The 19,739-nt window shown below is 46.5% G+C and overlaps 1 protein-coding gene across 3 annotated transcripts in view; it reads right to left on the reverse strand.

The window, feature by feature from the left end:
• Window positions 1-3,184: 3,184 nt before the first annotated feature.
• Window positions 3,185-19,739, reverse strand: part of LOC116842052 (T-lymphocyte activation antigen CD86-like) — a 286,780-nt gene continuing 270,225 nt past the window's right edge. For all 3 annotated transcript variants that reach the window (XM_032810705.1, XM_032810704.1, XM_032810706.1), the window contains one exon: window positions 3,185-11,691. In XM_032810705.1, coding sequence (XP_032666596.1) covers window positions 11,582-11,691 — 110 coding nt within the window. In that variant the 3' untranslated portion in view covers window positions 3,185-11,581. The remainder of the gene's footprint in view (window positions 11,692-19,739) is intronic.

The following is a 19,739-nucleotide window of genomic DNA, read 5'->3' on the forward strand; positions in this document are numbered from 1 at the left end:
ACATTCGACAGTAAACACGAGGACTGTAAACAACTCACCGATGTAGACATGTAGCTCCGCATGACGGTATGTTTACATTTGTCGATTCGAGATATAATCTCGGTCACGAACAAATGCGCGACATACACGAGAGCATCAAAGCAACTGACTTATCTTCGAAATCACTCCAATCAATGGCGAGTACATTCGGTAACCTAGAAATCTCGACAATCTCGAAAGAGTACGCGGATTGGGTTGTGAATCAAATTATCAATTATTGAGTTATCAGAACGGTTACAAGCGCGATACATATAAAAACTGACTCTCATAGTATCGGACAATCACCGCTGGTTAAAGAGATGTTGGAGTCGATGATGAACTCGAAAAATATGAATAACGTAGAGACGTTAATAATGTATCGTCATTACAATCGTCATATAATCACGTTATCCTTTTTGTATTTCTTGTATATACATACAGAACTTACGTAAAAGTATGTTTTACCATATTCAGCGGAAAACCTAACCACACAGAAATCTTTCTGCAAACTTTTTCGATATTCTAAAGCTTCTGAATTCAAATGCGAAAGTATAGTAATGTTCTTCAAAATTTTCCTGTTTGGAGCATCCACGCTTTCGTTATGTACAAGCTGCGGAACTTTTGGATTGGACAAATATTATGCTGACAGTTTCAGATTTTACATTTAAAATTTCTTTTTCGTTTTCGTCACGTTTTGAACAACGGTCCTATTTATTTTTGCATATATTTTCATTGCATAAAAGCATTTGTAATTTTGTACAACCAACACGACGTAAACTTTGCAGAAAAATGTTCAATATTCTGTCGGTAAAGTTTCCAGCTTCAGCATCTTCTTAAGGTGTTGTGACGAATTCCAAAGATACGATAATATAGGATCATCACTAACACAATCACGCTATCGTCTTCGTATTTTTCGTACTTATATAAGTGAATGTTGTTTCGCTTTACCATATTTATTATAAATCTAATTACGCATATGTAGCAATCTTTCTGTCAACTTTTCCGGTATTTCCAAGTTTCGAAATTAAATGTAAAAATAACAGTAATGTGCTTTGAAATTTTTTTGAGTAAATAGCAAAATCGCGCTTAGCATACAGATTTTTTTATTAGATAAATATTTACTTTAACCCGACAATATCCCAACAGACTGATTACACTCGAAATGTAAACTTTGGAATTTTTTATCGTTTTTGTCGTATATTGAGCGATACTCCAATTCATTTTTTGCATATATTTTTATCGCATGAGAACATTTGCAATTTTACGCAGCCAATGCAACGTGTACTTTGCAAAAAAGTCAATAATCTGTCTAAGAGAGTTTGACTCTAACATTCTCTTAACTTTTAAACTATTAAACGCGTTTCTCCGATTGACTCGTACTTTTCTCGGGTGGAAATGTCGAATGCTTGACCGCGATGAAGAGGCCAGAAGCAAACTCCAAAACGGAATATAGGACGTAGTGGTCTTTGACAACTTCCTCTTTTCACACTTTGAATTTTTAAATACCATTGTAATTTCTAACGCTAAAGAAAAAGAGATTATGAAAAATTTTTTTCATTTACTCACTCTTCTATTAATCTTTGTTAGATTATTTAATATTTATCGTACGCATATATACGCTGTCGGCAGTTGAATAAGTTGCGTATATAAGTTGCGTATTTATTATACACATAATTATTATATACTATTATTATAGTATATAATAATTAATTATTCTCTCTATTTTAATATTATTACATAATACATTGCTGATTAAAACGAGAAGTACTTAGAAATCAAGTGCAGACATATTGAAATAATCGAATGTTGAACAATTTTAAGTATTAATTTCTTTAAAAAAGCTTAAAATACTGGATTTGAAGCATTTGAATAGACTCTTATGCAGATCTTTCTTTATCCTTTGTCATAGAGAATATGATAATGCCATTTGTAGTATCAAAGAGAGGACAATAGCTTGTATTTAACGATAACATTATATCTCGAGATTATTCTCCCAGCTTGTCGGAACTTGCAGAGTTAATCGCAGAACCAGTATTTCGACTTAAGTCACCTTCGTATCGAGATATAATTAACTGTAGAATCCTAAATATCAGGAAGTCACGTAAACCCTAGATATGGATAAATTTTATTCAGCGCATTTTCATTTGCTCCCAACTTCTGGAAAAATGATCGAAATTCAATCTTTTTTTAAAAAATCGGTATAGAGAATACCGAGAAATATGAATATAATATTTTTGCGATTCAATGAAGCTGAAAAAAGTTATAATGAAGAAACGAAACACACGTTTCGAAGAACGGTAACATTTGAAAAGTTGATCTGAATTTTATTCACTTTTGAGACGTCCTAGAGGATTACATCGCGCTTATCACAAAACATTGTCGGGTTCGAGTTGACCGCAACCCGCCAACAGTAGATGCCGTGATTGACTTATCACGTTTTCCGAAAGAGACAAATTTCCCTCTTACGAATCAACTCGTCGATTATTCAATTGAAAACCCGCTAAATCTTCAGAAAAAGATTCCCAAATGTCGAAATGGGTCCCGGCTGAGAACGCCAACCTCTCGCTACAAGAGAGAGGCCCGCCGGCGCAAATATCGATCGATTTTACGCGAATGCTAAACGGATTAACGCCGGGCGAAATCATATTTGCCCGTTGTTCCTCGAGCGTGTCCACGTGCTGACCTACATCGATCCTAATCTGGCCACGTCCAAGCGGAGGCTTACATCGAAATTGTCCCCGTTGGCAACCAGCCGGCCGGCCGGCCGGGCGACCGACCGATCGACCGACCGACCGACCGACGACCCTCGGATGGTCTCTCTGCCCATGCCGGGCATCCGCTTAAGTGCCACTAAGTAGGTATGTAAGATATGAGGTACGGCCTACGTGTGTGTATTCATCGGACGTACGCCTCAATGGCCAACGCGCTGGTCTCATCTCGCGACGCGTCTATGTGCATGGTGGCCGCGTTTATGCAGCCACTGCGGGCCGCTGTTTATCGACAGCGGCGTATCGGCAAGCCAGAGATTGGCCGCCATCGGCTCCGGAACCAACGGGATGCAAATGACTCCCCCGTACGTCACACCGGGCGTGCAGTGTTCGCAGACAAAAGGCCAAGGTACTTACGGAAGACGACGAGGTTGGCGAGTCCGACGGGTCAGATAGAAGGCGTCCGTTGTCTTCGCGGGCGTGTTGACTTTGCCGGAGTTTCTTCTTGTTCCTCTTCTGTCCTATCTTCTTCTTCTTCTTTTCGTCCTCCATTACGCTCGACGAGTTTCGACGTCACGTAATTCTCGTTCGACGGGGAGGAGCTGTGGGAGAAGGAACGAGGTAACTGGGATGGATGCTGCTCGAGATGTACGCGTTTTGCGCCTCGCGGGACGACGGGAGCGCGGACTTTCGTTCGCCGGCACGGTGGAAAACGCATGACGGCGAATAAACTACCGTTATTTTGCGCCGGTGAAGAATCGTCGCGACGTCGGCGAGTGAGTCGGCCAAGTGCATAAGAAACACGAAATGTCCCGCTGTATTCGCAGCTTTCGCCATATGCGATACGCGCACAGAGTTCTCCCATCCCCGTAACAACACGTCGTTTTCCAGCGCGCTCGGCGCGGACCGCGAAATGAACTCGACCTCGGTCGAAAATCCAGTCGTTTAATTAAAAATGCGACTGGATGTCGGGGACTAGGACAGGGGCTCGGTCGGGGGCGAGGGGGGCCGGGGCGTTATGCAAATAAATGATCCAATTTCTCGTGCGGGCTTTTCTAAACGGGCAAAAATCGACGCGCGTCGTTTCCCCTCGCCCCTCCGGGTCGGGGGGCGCCGCTGGGCGGTGGCTCGCTGAAAATGAGAATCTCCCGTGTGTCTCCCACAAATAATCGTTATTCCTTCTCTTTTAATTGCCTTACGAATTCTGGTACAATTGGATTCCAACATAAACGGTAAGTCGGTACTGCTCGATATTATATATATATACATTAATGGTACTTCGTTAGTTTAACATCTTTCGAGTAGTGTCGCTAAGAGCGTTACGCTGATCGCTCGTGCTAACAGTAATTGATCTCGTACAATCGGGTTAACTTACTCGCTACCAGTCGTCGTTCTCGCTCTCGCGACTCGGACGCGAGCTCGAGGGCTCGAGGAAAGCGTCCGAGGGTCAATTATCGCGCTCGCGTCCGAGTTCGTCTCGTTCTCTTCTTCTTCTTCTTCTTCTCTCTCTCTCTTTTTATCCTTCGCCTTTTATCCTTTTCAGAATATACAGAAGCAGGAGAATAGGAATAGCCGGCACTCTCGCGTGCGCGAAAGCCATTTACAAGTACTAACGAGGACAGATCTCGTTCGGCGTATAAAAAAGCACGGGGACAGGGGCAGGGGGTGGAAAAGGCAGGAAAGAATCGAAAGGTCGGCGGAGAGAGAGCTCTGGGGCAGTGGGATAAGGAGGACGCGCAAAGGAGGACGGGCGGCAGGAAGAGAGGGTGTGAGACGGTAGCGGTGATATTTCAAAACTCGTATTCTCGCGCTCAACGACGACGACGGATCGTGCGTCTCTCTCGTCGGGAACTTTTCACTTCCTCCAGGAACATACAACCACGTTATCGCGCGCGGTTTCTTCTCCTCCAGGAGAGACGCAGTGGTCGCTTCAAGCACCTCGAGTACTTGCACTAGCGGGCTCAAAGGTGCGCAAAATTTCGTCGCGGTTGGTCCGACCCTCCTGCCAACCCAAACGCGAAATCCCAAACACGTCGCTCTGCGTCGTGGCTCTTAGCTTGAAGTTCCAGTCTGGAGAGAGAGAGAGAGAGAGAGAGAGAGAGAGAGAGAGAGAGAGAGCGACGCGATCGCACTTCGCACACACGGTGGCGGAGGGATTAATGTTCGCGCGCGTATCGTTGAGACGCGAGCGAAGAGATCGGAGAAAAGTGAGTAGTCCGAACAGGGACTTCTGAGAACTAGTTTTTCCGCGCGCTCATCTTGCGCACCCCTGATTCGCACGGACGAGCCGTTTAACTTCCACGACGATCGGGAGCGATTCCTTTTTCCGCACTCTTTCTTATCTCTTATTTACAAGGTTGTGCCGTGTCTTCGTTAATGAATCTCTGATCTTTGACACTGACGGTCGATTCGTCCGGCGTGTTATCGAGTGAACTCCTCTTTCTCGCCCGTGACGATCGTGACGATCAAACGACTCGATATCGCAACGCGTGTACCTTCTGCCCCTCCCGTCGAGCGGGAAACGAGCTCGCCGCTCCGCGGGGAAAGGGGCGCGGGAAAGGATTTCCTTCCGGCCGCGCGGCTGTCGATAGTATCGATGACGAGAGTCTCGCGTGATTCGACTCACGCGTGTTTTTCAATGGTAACAAAGTACCCGGTCGTTCTAGGGAGCGTGAATTAGTAAGAGTTACATCGTGGTTCTTAGTCATGCCGAAGAGAGTTACAGCGATCGTTTATCGTTTACACTTCAAGAAGGTATGTACAGTACGACGGCTATTCGTGGGTCGATCGCGCTGCTGATAATCGCGCGGATTCGAGGCGGCGTCGGAGTCCTTGATAAGCGACACTTTCCACACGGAGAGAGAATTTTATAGTAAAAATCACTGTGAAATCTCGTGACGGAGGAATAGATCGACATTCTGCGTCAATTCGTTATTCTTTCATTTCGTATGTGTTAAGATAAACGTCTCAATAATTGAACTTTGTCCCAATGATTGAAACATTAAAAATACATTTGTATTTAATATTTCTGAAAAGGTACTTGAAATTTTATTTAAAAAAATTTCCTCACATTCTGCCAATGTGTGATATTATTTAATAATCATTTAATTACTAAGTCTGCATTGTTCAATAATTAGGACATGGCTCATTTTTTAATCCAATTACTGGTAAAACTGGCATTATCTGATATATCAGATGTAGATTAAAATTATAATTAATATTTATCATTATTTCTCGTTCGCAAACCAAGGTTTTGTCCAAGAAGAAAATTTAGCTAAAAATCCATATCGTGTATATAATGTGAACTATAGATTTTCAGCAAAATTTTCCTCAGAGAGAGACTTTGGAGTGCACCTCAAGAACTGAGATGTGCCATTGAGAAGAAATTTGCCGTGTTCCTCAGCAAGATTGAGATCTTGCTACTGTCTACTGACAGTATATGGCTGCATTAAAAACATAGTAAAATCGAAGACAATTTATACGAAAAAAAGAAACTATAATATTCTCTCACCGCGCGACAAGGAAATTATCTTCGCTGAACGAAAGGCAGAATAAAGAAAGATTGAGAGGGAGGAGACCGTCTCGAGAAGAAAGAAAGACCGATCTCTCCTTCCGCGTCTTATTGTTACACGCCTTATCGAATTTTCATGGCGTCAGCGCGCTGTTTGTTCCGTCGATAGCTCTGTCAATGGTTGTTATCCGGGAAACAATCGGCAAAACAAATCTGAAAATAAACAGAAGCGAGTGCGGCGTTAACCGGCCGTGTAACGGCGATGGACCTAAATTTGTGATGGCGAGCGCAGCGAGCAATGCGATGCGCGAGCGATTCGATGAAATTAAACAACGGTGCTCTACCTCAGCCACATTGGCGCCCGTGACGTGGCCATTACGCGGCCGCTTACGTTCTCGTGTTCCATAATTAACGATCTTTAGAGCGACCGACGTGAACGGCGCCGATGCACCGGAGGCGAAGTGGCGCCCTGAGAGAAGAGAGCGGGCACAGTACTCGACAGTCACGCGTAAGCCATTTTTAGTCGGCAAAATCCGATACTCCGTTGGGGAGCATTCGATGCAAAATGCATCGCGTTACGTCCGCGACGGCGTGTGATTTCGCTACTTACGGAAGAATGGAAAGGAGCTCGAATGAAGTTAAGTAACGATCGCGCCTGATCGCTCCGCTCGATTTGCTCGGCCGTCAGTGAGTTCCGTTATTGCCGCATGGTTGTTGAATATTTATCGCGCCACGTGCAATTCCGAAACACGTGTGCGTGCGTGTGTGTGTGTGTGTGTGTGTGTGTGTGTGTGTGCACGGGAAAGAACAGTGCTCTCTTAAAGTGAATCGGTGAGAAATGTTTCTAATTGAATCACTAAGAGGACTGTTTCACCAATGAGATCAGTAAATTACGGTGATAACACTTCCACTTCACTGCGTTTCCACTCTACGTCTCATTTCTTGTTGATTTCGACTATTGGGAGTAAGACTTCACTGAAAAATTGGTAATAAAATACATAAATTCGCGATACGTTATACCAAATGCAATTTTTTGCGTTTGCGACGATAGAATCAACCGTGCGCTTTGCGTACAATGGCACTGTCTGTGTATGCAAAATGCGTCAATAGAGAGATGATTATTATCATTCCCTGATCTTCTCCTTCATTGAGATTTTACTGATTGCAGTGCTATGCTTGTAACTGTACCGTCAGATATAAGTATAGCATACATATTTCAGTAAAAAATACATTGATTGTACTTTAGAGAGTATGGTTGGTCCATACATAAATCTGGTTGTGCCAGCCAGACTCGATATTGCATCCAGTTGGCACAACTAGATTTATGCGTGGGCCAACCATACTGTTTTTTCCGTGTGTATAAGGGTGTATGTATGTGTGATCATGACGGAATGATGTCGCGTTTCATTGCGCCGCGGTCACACTAAAAAAAGAATCTTGTTTGGTATACCGGACTATAATTCGGTCAAAATAAGCTCAACCAAATGTTTGGTAATAATAAGCAAACAATTTGTCGCTCACGTGTTTGGCTTTCTCACTAATATATTCCACACTTGTGCCATTCACTTGGCACAAGTGAAAAATATAATAATGCCAACCAACTCACGTGTGCCGAATATTCTAGTTCCAAGCGCAGAAATAATTTTTGTAGTGTACAGTAGCAAAACGGTTTAGAATGCAATAAACTTCAGAGCGCAGCTAATGATCCAATAAGAGAACGAATTATTAAAAAATAGGTTCTCTCATTGGACGATCGGCTACGCTCTGAATTGTATTGTGTTTAAATCGTTTCGTGACCCACTGAATCACAAAACGGTTTGGATGCATTTTGAGCATTAAAGCTGTTTCAAGGTGAAAATTGAAAAGCACTGCGTATGCATTTGTGTATGAATCAGTTATGACAGGAGATGAAGTGACAGTGCAAAGTGTGAAAATAAATTTGAAATAACATGATAACGTGTTAATACACGTAAAGTATTTTAGGCTCATACTGCTGCGATAGCGGTACTCGAGGAAATGCATAAAGGGAAACTAAGAAGAGAACATATGCAAATAACTTTATGAGCAAGCAGAGTAGGTACAGTAAAATAAATGCACACGAAATATGATTATTCAGAAGAAAAGTAAGTTTATGATATTTGCCTTTCACATTCACTTTCACATCCTGTACTGCCATAACCAATTCATGCGTAAGTGCGTCAGTAGTGCCTCTCAATTTTGACATCTTGAAGCGCTGAAATGTCAGCGCTCGAGAGCTATGTCTATGCCGTTTTGTGACTCAGGATACATTTGCGAAGAGGAGCGCCTCGGATTGCCACGCGTCGCGACCAACCCACTGTCAGAGACCTATGGAGAGACGTATACACGGATAGACCAGTACGATACGATTTTTTTTCTTTTCTTTTAGTCACTTAAAGCTTAACGTTATGTTGACGAACGTGTCCGCGCGCGCGTCCATGCGCACTGTCCCTCGTTGTCCGCACCGTGCGCGCCTTTCGCCACCCCTTTCTCCACCCCTCGCGCTTCTCGGCCGGAAGTCCCGAGCGGGAGCGTCGTATTGTCGCTTCCGGAGCCCGAAGTCGCGACTCGCTTCGATCACAGCTCGATCGAACTCCTCGGACTTGCGATCCTCCGGGTCGCGCTTGCATCGAAGACACACGCGGGGCGCAACCGGAGAGAGACTCGCGGGATGACTCTCGAAATCGAGTCGCGGTGACGGCGACTAATTAACGACGGCGAGGCGGATGAAGTATCGGGAGGGCCTCATTGAGAGAGAGAGATATATATATACATGGAAATCCCAAGTAGTTGGAATTAATCGCTTCCGGAACATCGCGAGAGCGTCCGCTCGCTCGCTCACGTGCGCGCCCCTGCTTCCGAGGGAAACTTCCACGTCACTTTTGTAACCGATATATATCCCGGCAGGGCGCTATCCGGCCACCGCAACCGAACGTCGAGCGAAACTTTATTCGAAGAACATTCCGGCCGCGTCAGCTGGTCGCGTTAACTGCGAGTACGCGGCCGGTTTAGAGCGAGGCGATACAATCTCGATCATCCCGAATGGAGAATTCGATTCGATAGATATGACCAGAGGAGATGGAGGCGGGGGGGGGAGAGGGGGGACAGAGATACACACGAAATATTCAGAAAACCGAGAGTGCACACACGAGAATGTCCGCGCACGTTCACGAATGAAAAGGGTGAAACCGTGTCCTCCATTCGCGGAGATAAGAAAATCGCGGAAGTGGGAGCGAATGAGCGGCCGCTCCAAGCCGCTCGATCGCGAGAAAGAAGCACGCTTAATTAACAGAAACAGCGTCTGCAATTAAAGGCACGATCTCGCGCGCGCGTGCCTTGGTTTAGCATAATTAAGATCGTATCTCGGCTACGTCGAGACGACGTGCCACATCGACTCGCCCTGTATCGACCACGCCAATATATTTCCCTCTCGCGAACGATGATACGTCGAGAGTTTAGTTATATAACTTATCGAGTCTATCATACACACACAGGGGCGCGAGCGACAGCCTCGTGGTTCGCGCGAGCGCGCGTGCGGGATCGACGACCCCCGGGCTCTCTCGTAAATTCTCCGCGTCCTGAGATGCAAATGGAACGCCGAGCGAAACTGCGGCGGCCGTGCCATGGTAGCCGAGCTACGAATTTCGCGCGGGCCGGCCCCGCATAATTCGGAGATACTTCGCCAGCTTTTTCGTCTCGCGCATCTCCTCGCACCCGGCGAAAAGCGCGATTATTGTCGTAGCCGTTTCCGCTTGGTCTGTCGGGCAGGCGGCGTGAAGAGAGAGAGAAAGAGAAAGACAGAAAGAAAGGAGAGAGAGAGAGAGAGAGAGAGGTGGGGGACGGGGTTAAAAAAAATATTTATGCGACAGGACGCGCGCTTAATCCAACGAGAGTCGTCAAAAGATCTTCGAAGCGGTCCCCGAGCGTGACAAATCTATTTGTCTCTCCATGCTCGTTTATTCCCCTCCCTCCCGCCGCGTTCTTACGATAACGGAGGCCGAAATAAGCCACTTGCCGCTTGTTACGCGGGACAAGACGTATAAGGCGATTACAGCACCGAGCCGGATCGAGTTTGGAAATAAGAAGAGAGGAGATGCGTTGCGAGACATATTTTTTAATTTCGACTCGCGGCCGCCGATGGTTCCGGGTCGGGGGGATTCCATTACGGGGTGCGCGAGATTACGCGCGGCATGCACGGGCTGATCCGCAGCCGATTGAAAAGGAATTGCATCCGAGGGCGAAAGCCGGTGCAACGCGGAAAGTTTCAGCGGGTTCTCTCGGAGCGCGCATCCGGCGGCTTACAAGACGGCCGTGTGACACGGCGACGCGGGGTATAGAGAGCCGCTACATACATACATACATCTGGTAAGTTTGCGCGCGAACCTCAAAATATTTGTTCTTCGCGGAAGAAGCAGCACCGCATCCGGCGACTAGAAATTGAGTGGAATTCCACGAGATGGTTTTGCAGGCGTATCTGGGTCACGCTGGTCCGACCGGGTGCACGAAAACACGCTGGTTCTTACCTCACTGCGGGCTCTGCGCTCAAAGTCAAGCCTCGTTTTCCCCCGATAGATAAATAGATAGATTGATAAATAGATAGATGGATGGATAGATAGATGGATAGATTTCTTCACGTCTCTCTACTCATGCCCGCGCCCAGGGAAAAGAAATGCTAATTCCGTCGCCGCGACCGTCGACGTGAGAGGGAAGTCATTCGTTCCCGTGGAAGACACGTCACGTTGCCTCGTTCCTGCAGTTCGCTCCTGTTCGTCTTCGCACGCCTCGCCCGTTTACGCGTCTCGAGTCATCCGCGAGCGCCATCAAACTTCCGCGCGCGTTTTCCGATTTTGCGAGCACATCCACGAGCACACGCTCTCGCGATTCAGCCGATCGCGCGAAGGAAAAAGTTCGCCGCGGACGAATCGATCAGCCCCCGTCAAGTCCCGCCACGCGAACGCGTGGCACACGAGGGCTGCTTGAGGGTAACGAGTCAACCGGCGCCTCGCCGGTGAAGCCTCGCGCTCCGGAAGCGAGCAAGGGGTGCTGGAAATCTCGTGCTCCCCCGCACACGCCGCGGCTGTTGAGCACAATCCGCCCTGCGTCCGTTTTTCCGTCTCTCTTCGCGCACACGCCCGCTCCGGCGAGTCGATCGCGGTACGGAGGAAAAGAAGATCGGCCTGATTTACGGAGTCCGTGGCGAGTGGTCAGCGGGGATGGCGGTCTCCCCTTGATTTTCCCTTCGCATCACCCTTTGTCGTCTCGATCGCCTAGGTGAAACTATCTCGTCGGCCGTACTCCCTCACTGCAACTCCTCGTGATCGACCAGTCACCTCGCGAAGGAGCCGGCGTGCAGGAGCAACAGGAGCAACGCCAGCGTCCTCGTGGCCGCGCCACTGTTGCTGGAGTTCCCGTGCTGCATGGCCGCCGGATGCTCCCCTGAAACCCAAGAAACCCGCATACACATTAATTATTTTCAGACTAAAGCGGCCGAGGATGCGGCGAATGGAAAATTTACATCGTCGCGCGAGCTCTTCTCTCTGTTTCTGTCTTTCTGTCTCTCTCCCTATCTCTCTCTCCGAGAAATTCGTATGCATGAGAAGAATGTGCGCGGAACCTCAAAGTTTTATTCTAATCACAGATTCCTCGACGCGCGCTCGGGTAATGCTTCCGGCATTAAATAATTTGGTAATCTCACATAGCCGGAAGGATCATGACGCTCTTAAGAAATACTGCAAATCGCCCTTATAGTTCTCGTCTACACTAAGACACGTCGAGCAGAAACGAGGTTGCGTCACCTTCTTGATGCCGTGCTAACTGGCGGGTGAAACGTATTCTAACAAGTTGATCTCACGATACCGAGTGCGCGAGCAATATTGTTTTATTCACCGGGAAGGTTCTACATTAGAATGAATTTGTGCATGGGATAATCAAAACGATATTAACGTCTATTAGAATAATCGCACATAGTTAACTATGATTGCACAAAATTAGCAGCGCATCAATTCGTGTATTAATCATTATCAATCGTGTATGTGTGTGTGCGCGCATTCACACATTTAAAGCCGCGTCCAGACTTGTTCTACCGTATCGCCGTGTCTGTAGTACCGAGATTTGTGTCATGATCATGAAGTGTAGACGTGTCTTATATCAAAAATTGATACGATGACACGCTATGACCATGACCGACTTGGAGTCGGTATTTTGCCGTTGCATCAAGGAAACGATGTGCGACACAGTCAGCCTGTAGACACTACTCCGATCTGTATCACGATCGCAAGAGTCCTTTTCACGCGGAAAGTAGAGCGAGGAACACTAGCTTTCCTTTTGTCTGTCGCTTTTCTCTTTATCCACCACCGCAGTGTCTTGCTGCTCTTCTTTTTTAACGCGCAACGAATAAAGACGTAGCAGCCAAGTGTACAGAAAGGAACATTGTCTGCGCGCACTGAAGACAATGCGGAATCAAGGATGTATCAAATGGAAAGGCAACAAAGATACACGTCGAGGGGGTGTACGGTATAAGAGATACGAGATATAAGGTTATGCAGGTTGAAAACTAGGCTTCGTCGCGGTATCATATCATGATCGGATCGAGACGATACGATGCAAGTCTGGACGCACCTTTAGAGCGACGCATCGAGTTTCGGGTTTACGCACGCCCGACATACAAATTGTGTTGCAATCGGGTAACGAGCGACGCTGCGGCTGATTGTTAATTAATCTAAACGTAAAATATGCAGCCCGGGCGATACGGAACCGCTTGCGTCGCGCGTACGAATGAGCACGCTGGATTCGTCGTTTATGAAATTATTTAGTCGGCGTAATCACATTTTAACCGTGCTCCGCGGGACATAAACACAAATGAAACAATGCAGCGGCGTGGCGTAATAACAACGGAATTACTAAGCACTCGCCGAACAGGCTGCGCGCGTTATTCTGCCGATGAACGTAAGGTCGACGAAAAGAGGTCTTGCCACACGAATGTCTTCGCCCCGGGGGCGAATTCTCTCCGCGTTGCGTATTGACTCCGAATAAATCAAATATTTAAGCGGACACATTACACGTTAGATACTGTTGTAATAACGCCGCTGTTTGTGTCCGCGCAAGAAACGACGACTGAGATTCTTCCTAAATATTGACGCGTCGTGGCGTTCCCACGCGCGTTTCTCAGGAGTTTGCAGTCAGATAACTGGCGCGCTGATAACCGTCGTGCGCGCTCGCGACGCTAGAATTAATTTCGATGTCGGACTATGTCGGACCTGTGCCCACCTACGTTGGAATCCTGCGGAGGAGATCCGTCGTAAGCGCAGCCGAATCCTCAGGTGTCGCACACCTATAATCACTTGCGCGGAGGCTCGAACTTGTCGTCGAACTACAACAAGTTCTTCACGTCAGTTCTTACATGGGCATGAGCATAAGTATCTTATTCGGGAACAATACTGAAGTTATTATTAATGCAGCGTGTTGCGCGTGGGTATCGCGAAAGTTCATTACCACGGCGCGAGCACGCGAGGTACTTAAGTGTATTATTTATGCAGCGTCTTGGTAATATTAAATTGTGCCGAGATGCGTTTCTCTCCTTAACATTGTGATCGTGCAAAACAAAACAGTCGTGTGTATGCGCGTATATGTGTGTGTGTGTGTGTGCGCGCGCGCGCGCGTACATGTATGTGTCCACGATGATTTTCCTTACGAGGATTCGCACTAATGAGATTAAATGCTTCTCCATGAGAAGAGGACGTCGCGTGAATTCGTGTCGACTGACCCGAGAGGAAAACTTGTATTGGTAAACTTCGAGTGCGGATAGAATAATCGTGAGAGGACGCTGTTACGAAGCTGCTCTTGCTCATTCGATTTCAGCGTGATACAAATGCGACACTGATTAATCCTTTGCGTTCGAATCACTTTTCCCGGACTTGATGCCCTCGCGAGCCGAACAATTTGCACATTGTTGACAGCAAACTTGACTGAATGTTATTATTTTATAATAACCAAACTTTTCAGAGAACTTCGCAAAACTGCGCGTAAAATACGTCCAATTGTAACATATATCCTCGCTCTTTTCGAGCATTCACTGAAATAAATATGCACATATTTCACGAAATATGCACGAATTCACCAATTAACACTCGTAAAGTAACGATATTTAATTTTCCGCGTACACGAAGAAAACTACTATAGTTGTTATATCTACATATTCTATGATTAGAGAGAAAATTGATGTGATTTCAAGTAAAATAGTTACTGTTATTATATGTCCATCTATACAGTTCTCACAGTTATAGCTATAGTTATAGCTATAGCTACAGCTACTGTTATTATATGCCCATCTATACAGATCTCACAGCTTTTTATGATGTATAATGTTCAGTTAGTATATCCTCGTACGTAGTTGCCTCAACTAAAGGAATATTGTTGTCTTTTAGTTATGGTCTACAGAACGAATACTATGATTGAGAGATCCGTAGGATTTGGTTACGCCATACATCACTGAGAGTACCTCTCCCAAACACGTGTAAACAAGCAGCCAAGAAAGCCAATGTACCATTTCCAGAGGACTATAGCTATTGTAACCATCTTGTATACATGGACAAAAAATAACATTAATATTTTGCTGTGACAACCATATTTATGCAAATGATTTCCTCAGTGTTTTCCCTGTGCACATCTTCTACAGATATAGAGGATCCTCAGCTATAAGATAATAGCGCAATAAAATCTAAATCTCTGCAAATATATTTGCGCTATCTTGGAGTTTTCTCTCACGAAAGTTGGTGGTAAGCGATTGAATATTCATTCGGGTCTCACGTAGAGGACTAATATAAGTTGCTCAGAATAATCAAAATCATTTTCTCCGGAATTATAACAACCAATAATAAGTAGAGGGTCAAGAAAATTGTTGATTGTATTGTCAAGACAATACAATCGTATCACTTAGAAATAAAAAGGAATATAACACGCGTATAAAAGATCAAATTGAGTCTTCCTTGGCGCGATCTTCGACACCTGGGCGATCCCAAAGACAAGAGGTTAATAATCGTCCTGGGACGTAACGCGTCATTTTGCCGCGACGATCGATACGGATATCCCGAAGGAAGATGTTTCAACGGACATGGGACACGGAGAATCCTCGGATGACAAGATGCAACAACGCGTTTCCTTTCGCACGAGACCCCTCGCGCGAGTTTTATAATTCTGCATCCCCGCGTCCATTCGTCCGACGGCGATCGAGCTGCACCGAAGCACGATCGGAGATTGATGCAAGACATCCCGCCGGCGAAGACCAACGGAAAGGATCAAGCGGTGCGCTCATCTGAGCGAGAGGTCGAATCTCTTTCGCCTCACCTCGCGTCCGCCTTCAAAAGTGCACCAATATACACCCACATTTGCCCCCGCGCGCGTATCCATCTGGCAGCGGTGGCGGCCGGATGGATTTCTGCACAGAAACGTATTTTTTTTCCTGCCCTCTCCCACCCCTCGTCCACATCCCCCCAGTCGACGTCCGTCTGGTACGTGAGCTAATTTACGACTCGCAATTCGACGAACGACCGCGGCCGTAAGAAGCGCTCATTTTTCAGCGAAAACGAGCATCAGCGTCTCGGGGCGGGGGAGGAAAAAGAAAGAAAGAATGACGGAGACGGGAAAAGAGCGAGGAAGGAGAGAGTAAGACAGAGTAAGTGAGTAAGTGAGAAAGAGAGAGAGAGTGTGTGTGTGTGTGTGTGTGTGTAAGAGTAAGTGAGTGAGAGGAAGTGAGAGGAAGTGAGAGAGCGATTCGCGAAACGACGACCCGCGAGGGTAAATCGACAGCGAGTGCGCACGCCGGGAGGGATGAAAACGCTCGGGGCTTTCGATGGAGAGCTTCAGCCCGGCCGGGCGATACGTTCCATCCTTACGAGGGACGCTAATGTAACACAGCGAGACGTCGTGGCGCTGAGTGCTCACGTAAGTTCAGCCGCGAGATGCACGGCGCGGATCGGCGAGGTGTTTAGGATTTTAATGTATTATATACACAAGAGACGGCGGACACGCGTACATGTGTGCACGCAGAGTGAGAAGGAGAGCCTCGCCGTCCATCTATCTTCGCTTTTTACCGACCCACAAATAAATGCTTTCTCGTCTGGCGCCTCGAGAGAGCTCCCGATAAAAGTGTCACCATAAACAGCCCGTTAAAAGCGCGACAGCCGTTTGTTGAACGCGACGTGGATAGCGTTTCGAGCGAGCAAGCTCGTCGAGATCGAAGAGAAAACGAGACGATTATCAATTACGCCCTCATCGGAGAACGATGCTTCGTTGTGTCGCGTTACACTCACCAACGTCGCAATTACCGCGATCATATCCAATTATGTTTAATGCTGACGAACCGCGTCGTAAGCGAGCGAACAAACGCGATCATGAGAGAGAAAGAGAGAGAGAGAGAGAGAGAGAGAGAGAGAGAGAGAGAGAGAGAGAGAGAGAGAGAAAAATACAATGAAGTAATAGGCTTCATTCTTAACGAGCAATGTCTTATTAATGGAAAGAGCGGGATCGTCCTGTCGGCCAGAGCGCGAGTTTCTACCGAGGTGGCCTATCACCTTTATTCATAAGGCATTAAACTGTCCCGTGTAAACTGTGCGCAGCCAAAGTGTACCGTCTGGCCATTGCGATTTCGTTGTTTCCTCAGGCATTTAGTCCGTGCCAAGTGAAAGAAGGTGAATGCAAATTGGTGGCTTGCGTTCCGCTGTTTTCTTGCGATTTGTACGCGGCAATTTGGCGAAACGGTAACGACGACGACGAAGTGCTAGCTAGTAAGAGAAGCGCTGGAAAATGAACAGGCGTAATCGCCGTCGCGCACTCGTGCGCTCGTGCGAAGATCGATAGACGACAAATATACAAACATCGGAAATCGACAGATAAATACGTGTAAAAGTTAAACAAAACTCGAGAGAGTACGCGCTCTGGCGAAGTGTTGAATTTTTCAACGGTACTTTTGAAAACGTTTTCGTTCGCGTGGAACGTGGGAAAAAACATATATGGATCAGCCGGAACTGCGCGCGGAGAAAATTGCTGCGGTTGTGTGCTACACCAGCGGTTTTCACGATTAGATAGGAAATTAATGTGATTTTAAGTCAAGTAGACACTGCATCAAAAGTTGTTATTGTTAGTCCATGCCCATCGAGGCGGTTCTCACAATCACAGCAGTTCTTCTTCGTAACGTTCAGTGAGTTCAGCCCTCATACATAGTTCATTCTCAACCGAAGGAACATTGCTGTCTCTCTGTTGTAGTCTACAAAGCAAGCACTACACGGAGAAAACAGTATGCTTGGCCCACGCATACATCTGGTAGTGCCGGCCAGATTCAATATTGAATCCGATCGGCACTGCCAGATTTATGCGTGGGCCAAGCATACTGTTTTCTCCGTGCATGTCGAGAGATCCGTAGAGCTCGGTTACATCATATAGCACCGAGAGCATCGTTCAAACACGTATGAGCAGGCAACAAAAGCAGGCCAGTGACCACTTCCGTAATACTACGTGATTGCTACAACCCTCCTGTATACATGGGCGAATAGTAATGGCCATTGCACACAAAATGATACAGCTCTATATACACAGCATAAGATCACCTCAACCAAGGAACATTCAGGATAAAGTTCGATCTCTAAAACATGCTCATCGATCGAGACGGTCTTATGCTATCTATATACGCAACTATGATATTTTGTGCGCGATGATCCTAATGCTACTATTTTGTTACGGCAACTATATTTAGGTAAATGGTATCCTCGAGTGTTTCCTCCATGCGGATGGAGTTAGCCAGCCAGCGGCGGGTCTAACGTTTAGCACGGAGAGAAAAAAGAAGCAGACGGGGAGAAGGAGAGGAAGAGAGATCGCGTTAAAACCGTTACACGCTACGTTTTCCCCAAGTATCCCGGGAAAAGCCGAGCCCGCGTCTGAAAATGCTTTTATTGCTTATTCAGACGCGCGCCGGTAATTATTCCGGCACTCTTGTGTGCCGCCGCCGCCGGCATCACCTCCGCCACCATCGCCGTCGGGTTACGTAACATTCGCTAACCGGGGGCCTTAAATCCGCGTTAGTAACAGCGGATAACGCGTCTGACGTTGATAGATTAACCCGCGGGCCGGGCGTAATCGCGGAGAAGAGAAAACCTAATCTCGATATACGGACGTGGACGAGGAGGACGCGAGCGAGCGACGACGACGTCGACGAGGACGTCGCAGGCCTGCCTGCGCGTGAAATGCTCGCGCCGCGGGATCAGCGTCGAGGGCAGCATCGGATTGCGCGCGTAATTATGCGCGCGCCCGCGAATCCGTTTCCGAAACTTTTTACTTTGACATTCTCAACCAGCACCACGGTTGCGCGCTCATTAAAACTGCAAATTAAACGCCGAGCGATAGAAATATCGCAGCCGCGCGCTTCACCCCGGCTTCACTCAGCTTCGGCCCTTTCCGCGGGCAAACGGTTTTCGCGTTTTATGCAAATAGTATAATAATCGCCGCGCAAAGCGGCATCGCCGGAAATCCTGTTATTTTCGTCACGGAACAGACCGGCCGCGACGCGCGCTCATGCAATTATCTCGGGCCGCGGCCAGAGACGTTAAGTTGAATGTCCGGCATGCGCGTGCCACTAAGCGAATAGTTAAACATAGTTAAACTTTAACCCTTTCATCCCGGATTCTTGTTGCGTATAAATTAGAATACCGAGATTCGAGTGTTACACAGCCACCGATGTTGTGGGAGAGCTCGCGTTGCGCGATATGTCGCACACTCGTTTGCGCAACACATTTTCTCTTGCCGTTGGAGTTGGGGAAACGAATGGTCACAATCGCGAGCCACTGTTCGTGAGCCTGTGTGGTAATCCGTTGCGACAGCAGCCCAAGTGACAATACATGATGGGCTCTCTACAACAAGCCGTTAGTAATGGATTAAAAGTCAGGAGCGAGTTACGTGAGCGCGAATCATATTAGGATATCATGAGGCAATAACAAATCAGTAATTAGTCACTGCATGGTCGAATTTCATTTCTTTCGGTTTAAAAGTCACCTTATGATCGACCAATTAAAGAGCAACATGTGTTTGCCATCTTTGTCGAGAGAACTGACCAGAACTGACTGTCTTCTTCCTCTGGCTTATTGTATGTGCAAGTTTCCTGAGATTAATGACTTATAATTCTAACTTACATCGCTGAGTGTGTAATATGAGTGATGACTAATGACTTATTGAAGAAAACTTATGATATCTAATGTTACAATTGCGGAAAATTAAAGAAAAACGCAAATATCTTAATTATATTCTCATCTATTAGATTAGAGTATAATGAATAATCTTTGACTTTGTGTGGCCATAATCTGTTGTGTATATCTTGTATCATCATTTTCTCTTCTTTCTTTTTGTTGTAACTAATAAAGTTATTATTGTTATCATATTTGTATTATTATGATTGCACTTTATACTGTTACTTCGGCTCCTATTAAAACGGATTACTACGC

The sequence above is a fragment of the Odontomachus brunneus genome, unplaced genomic scaffold, assembly GCF_010583005.1.
Source record: "Odontomachus brunneus isolate Ranch 3 - 2012 unplaced genomic scaffold, Obru_v1 Obru_scaffold_020, whole genome shotgun sequence".
NCBI lineage: Eukaryota > Metazoa > Arthropoda > Insecta > Hymenoptera > Formicidae > Odontomachus > Odontomachus brunneus.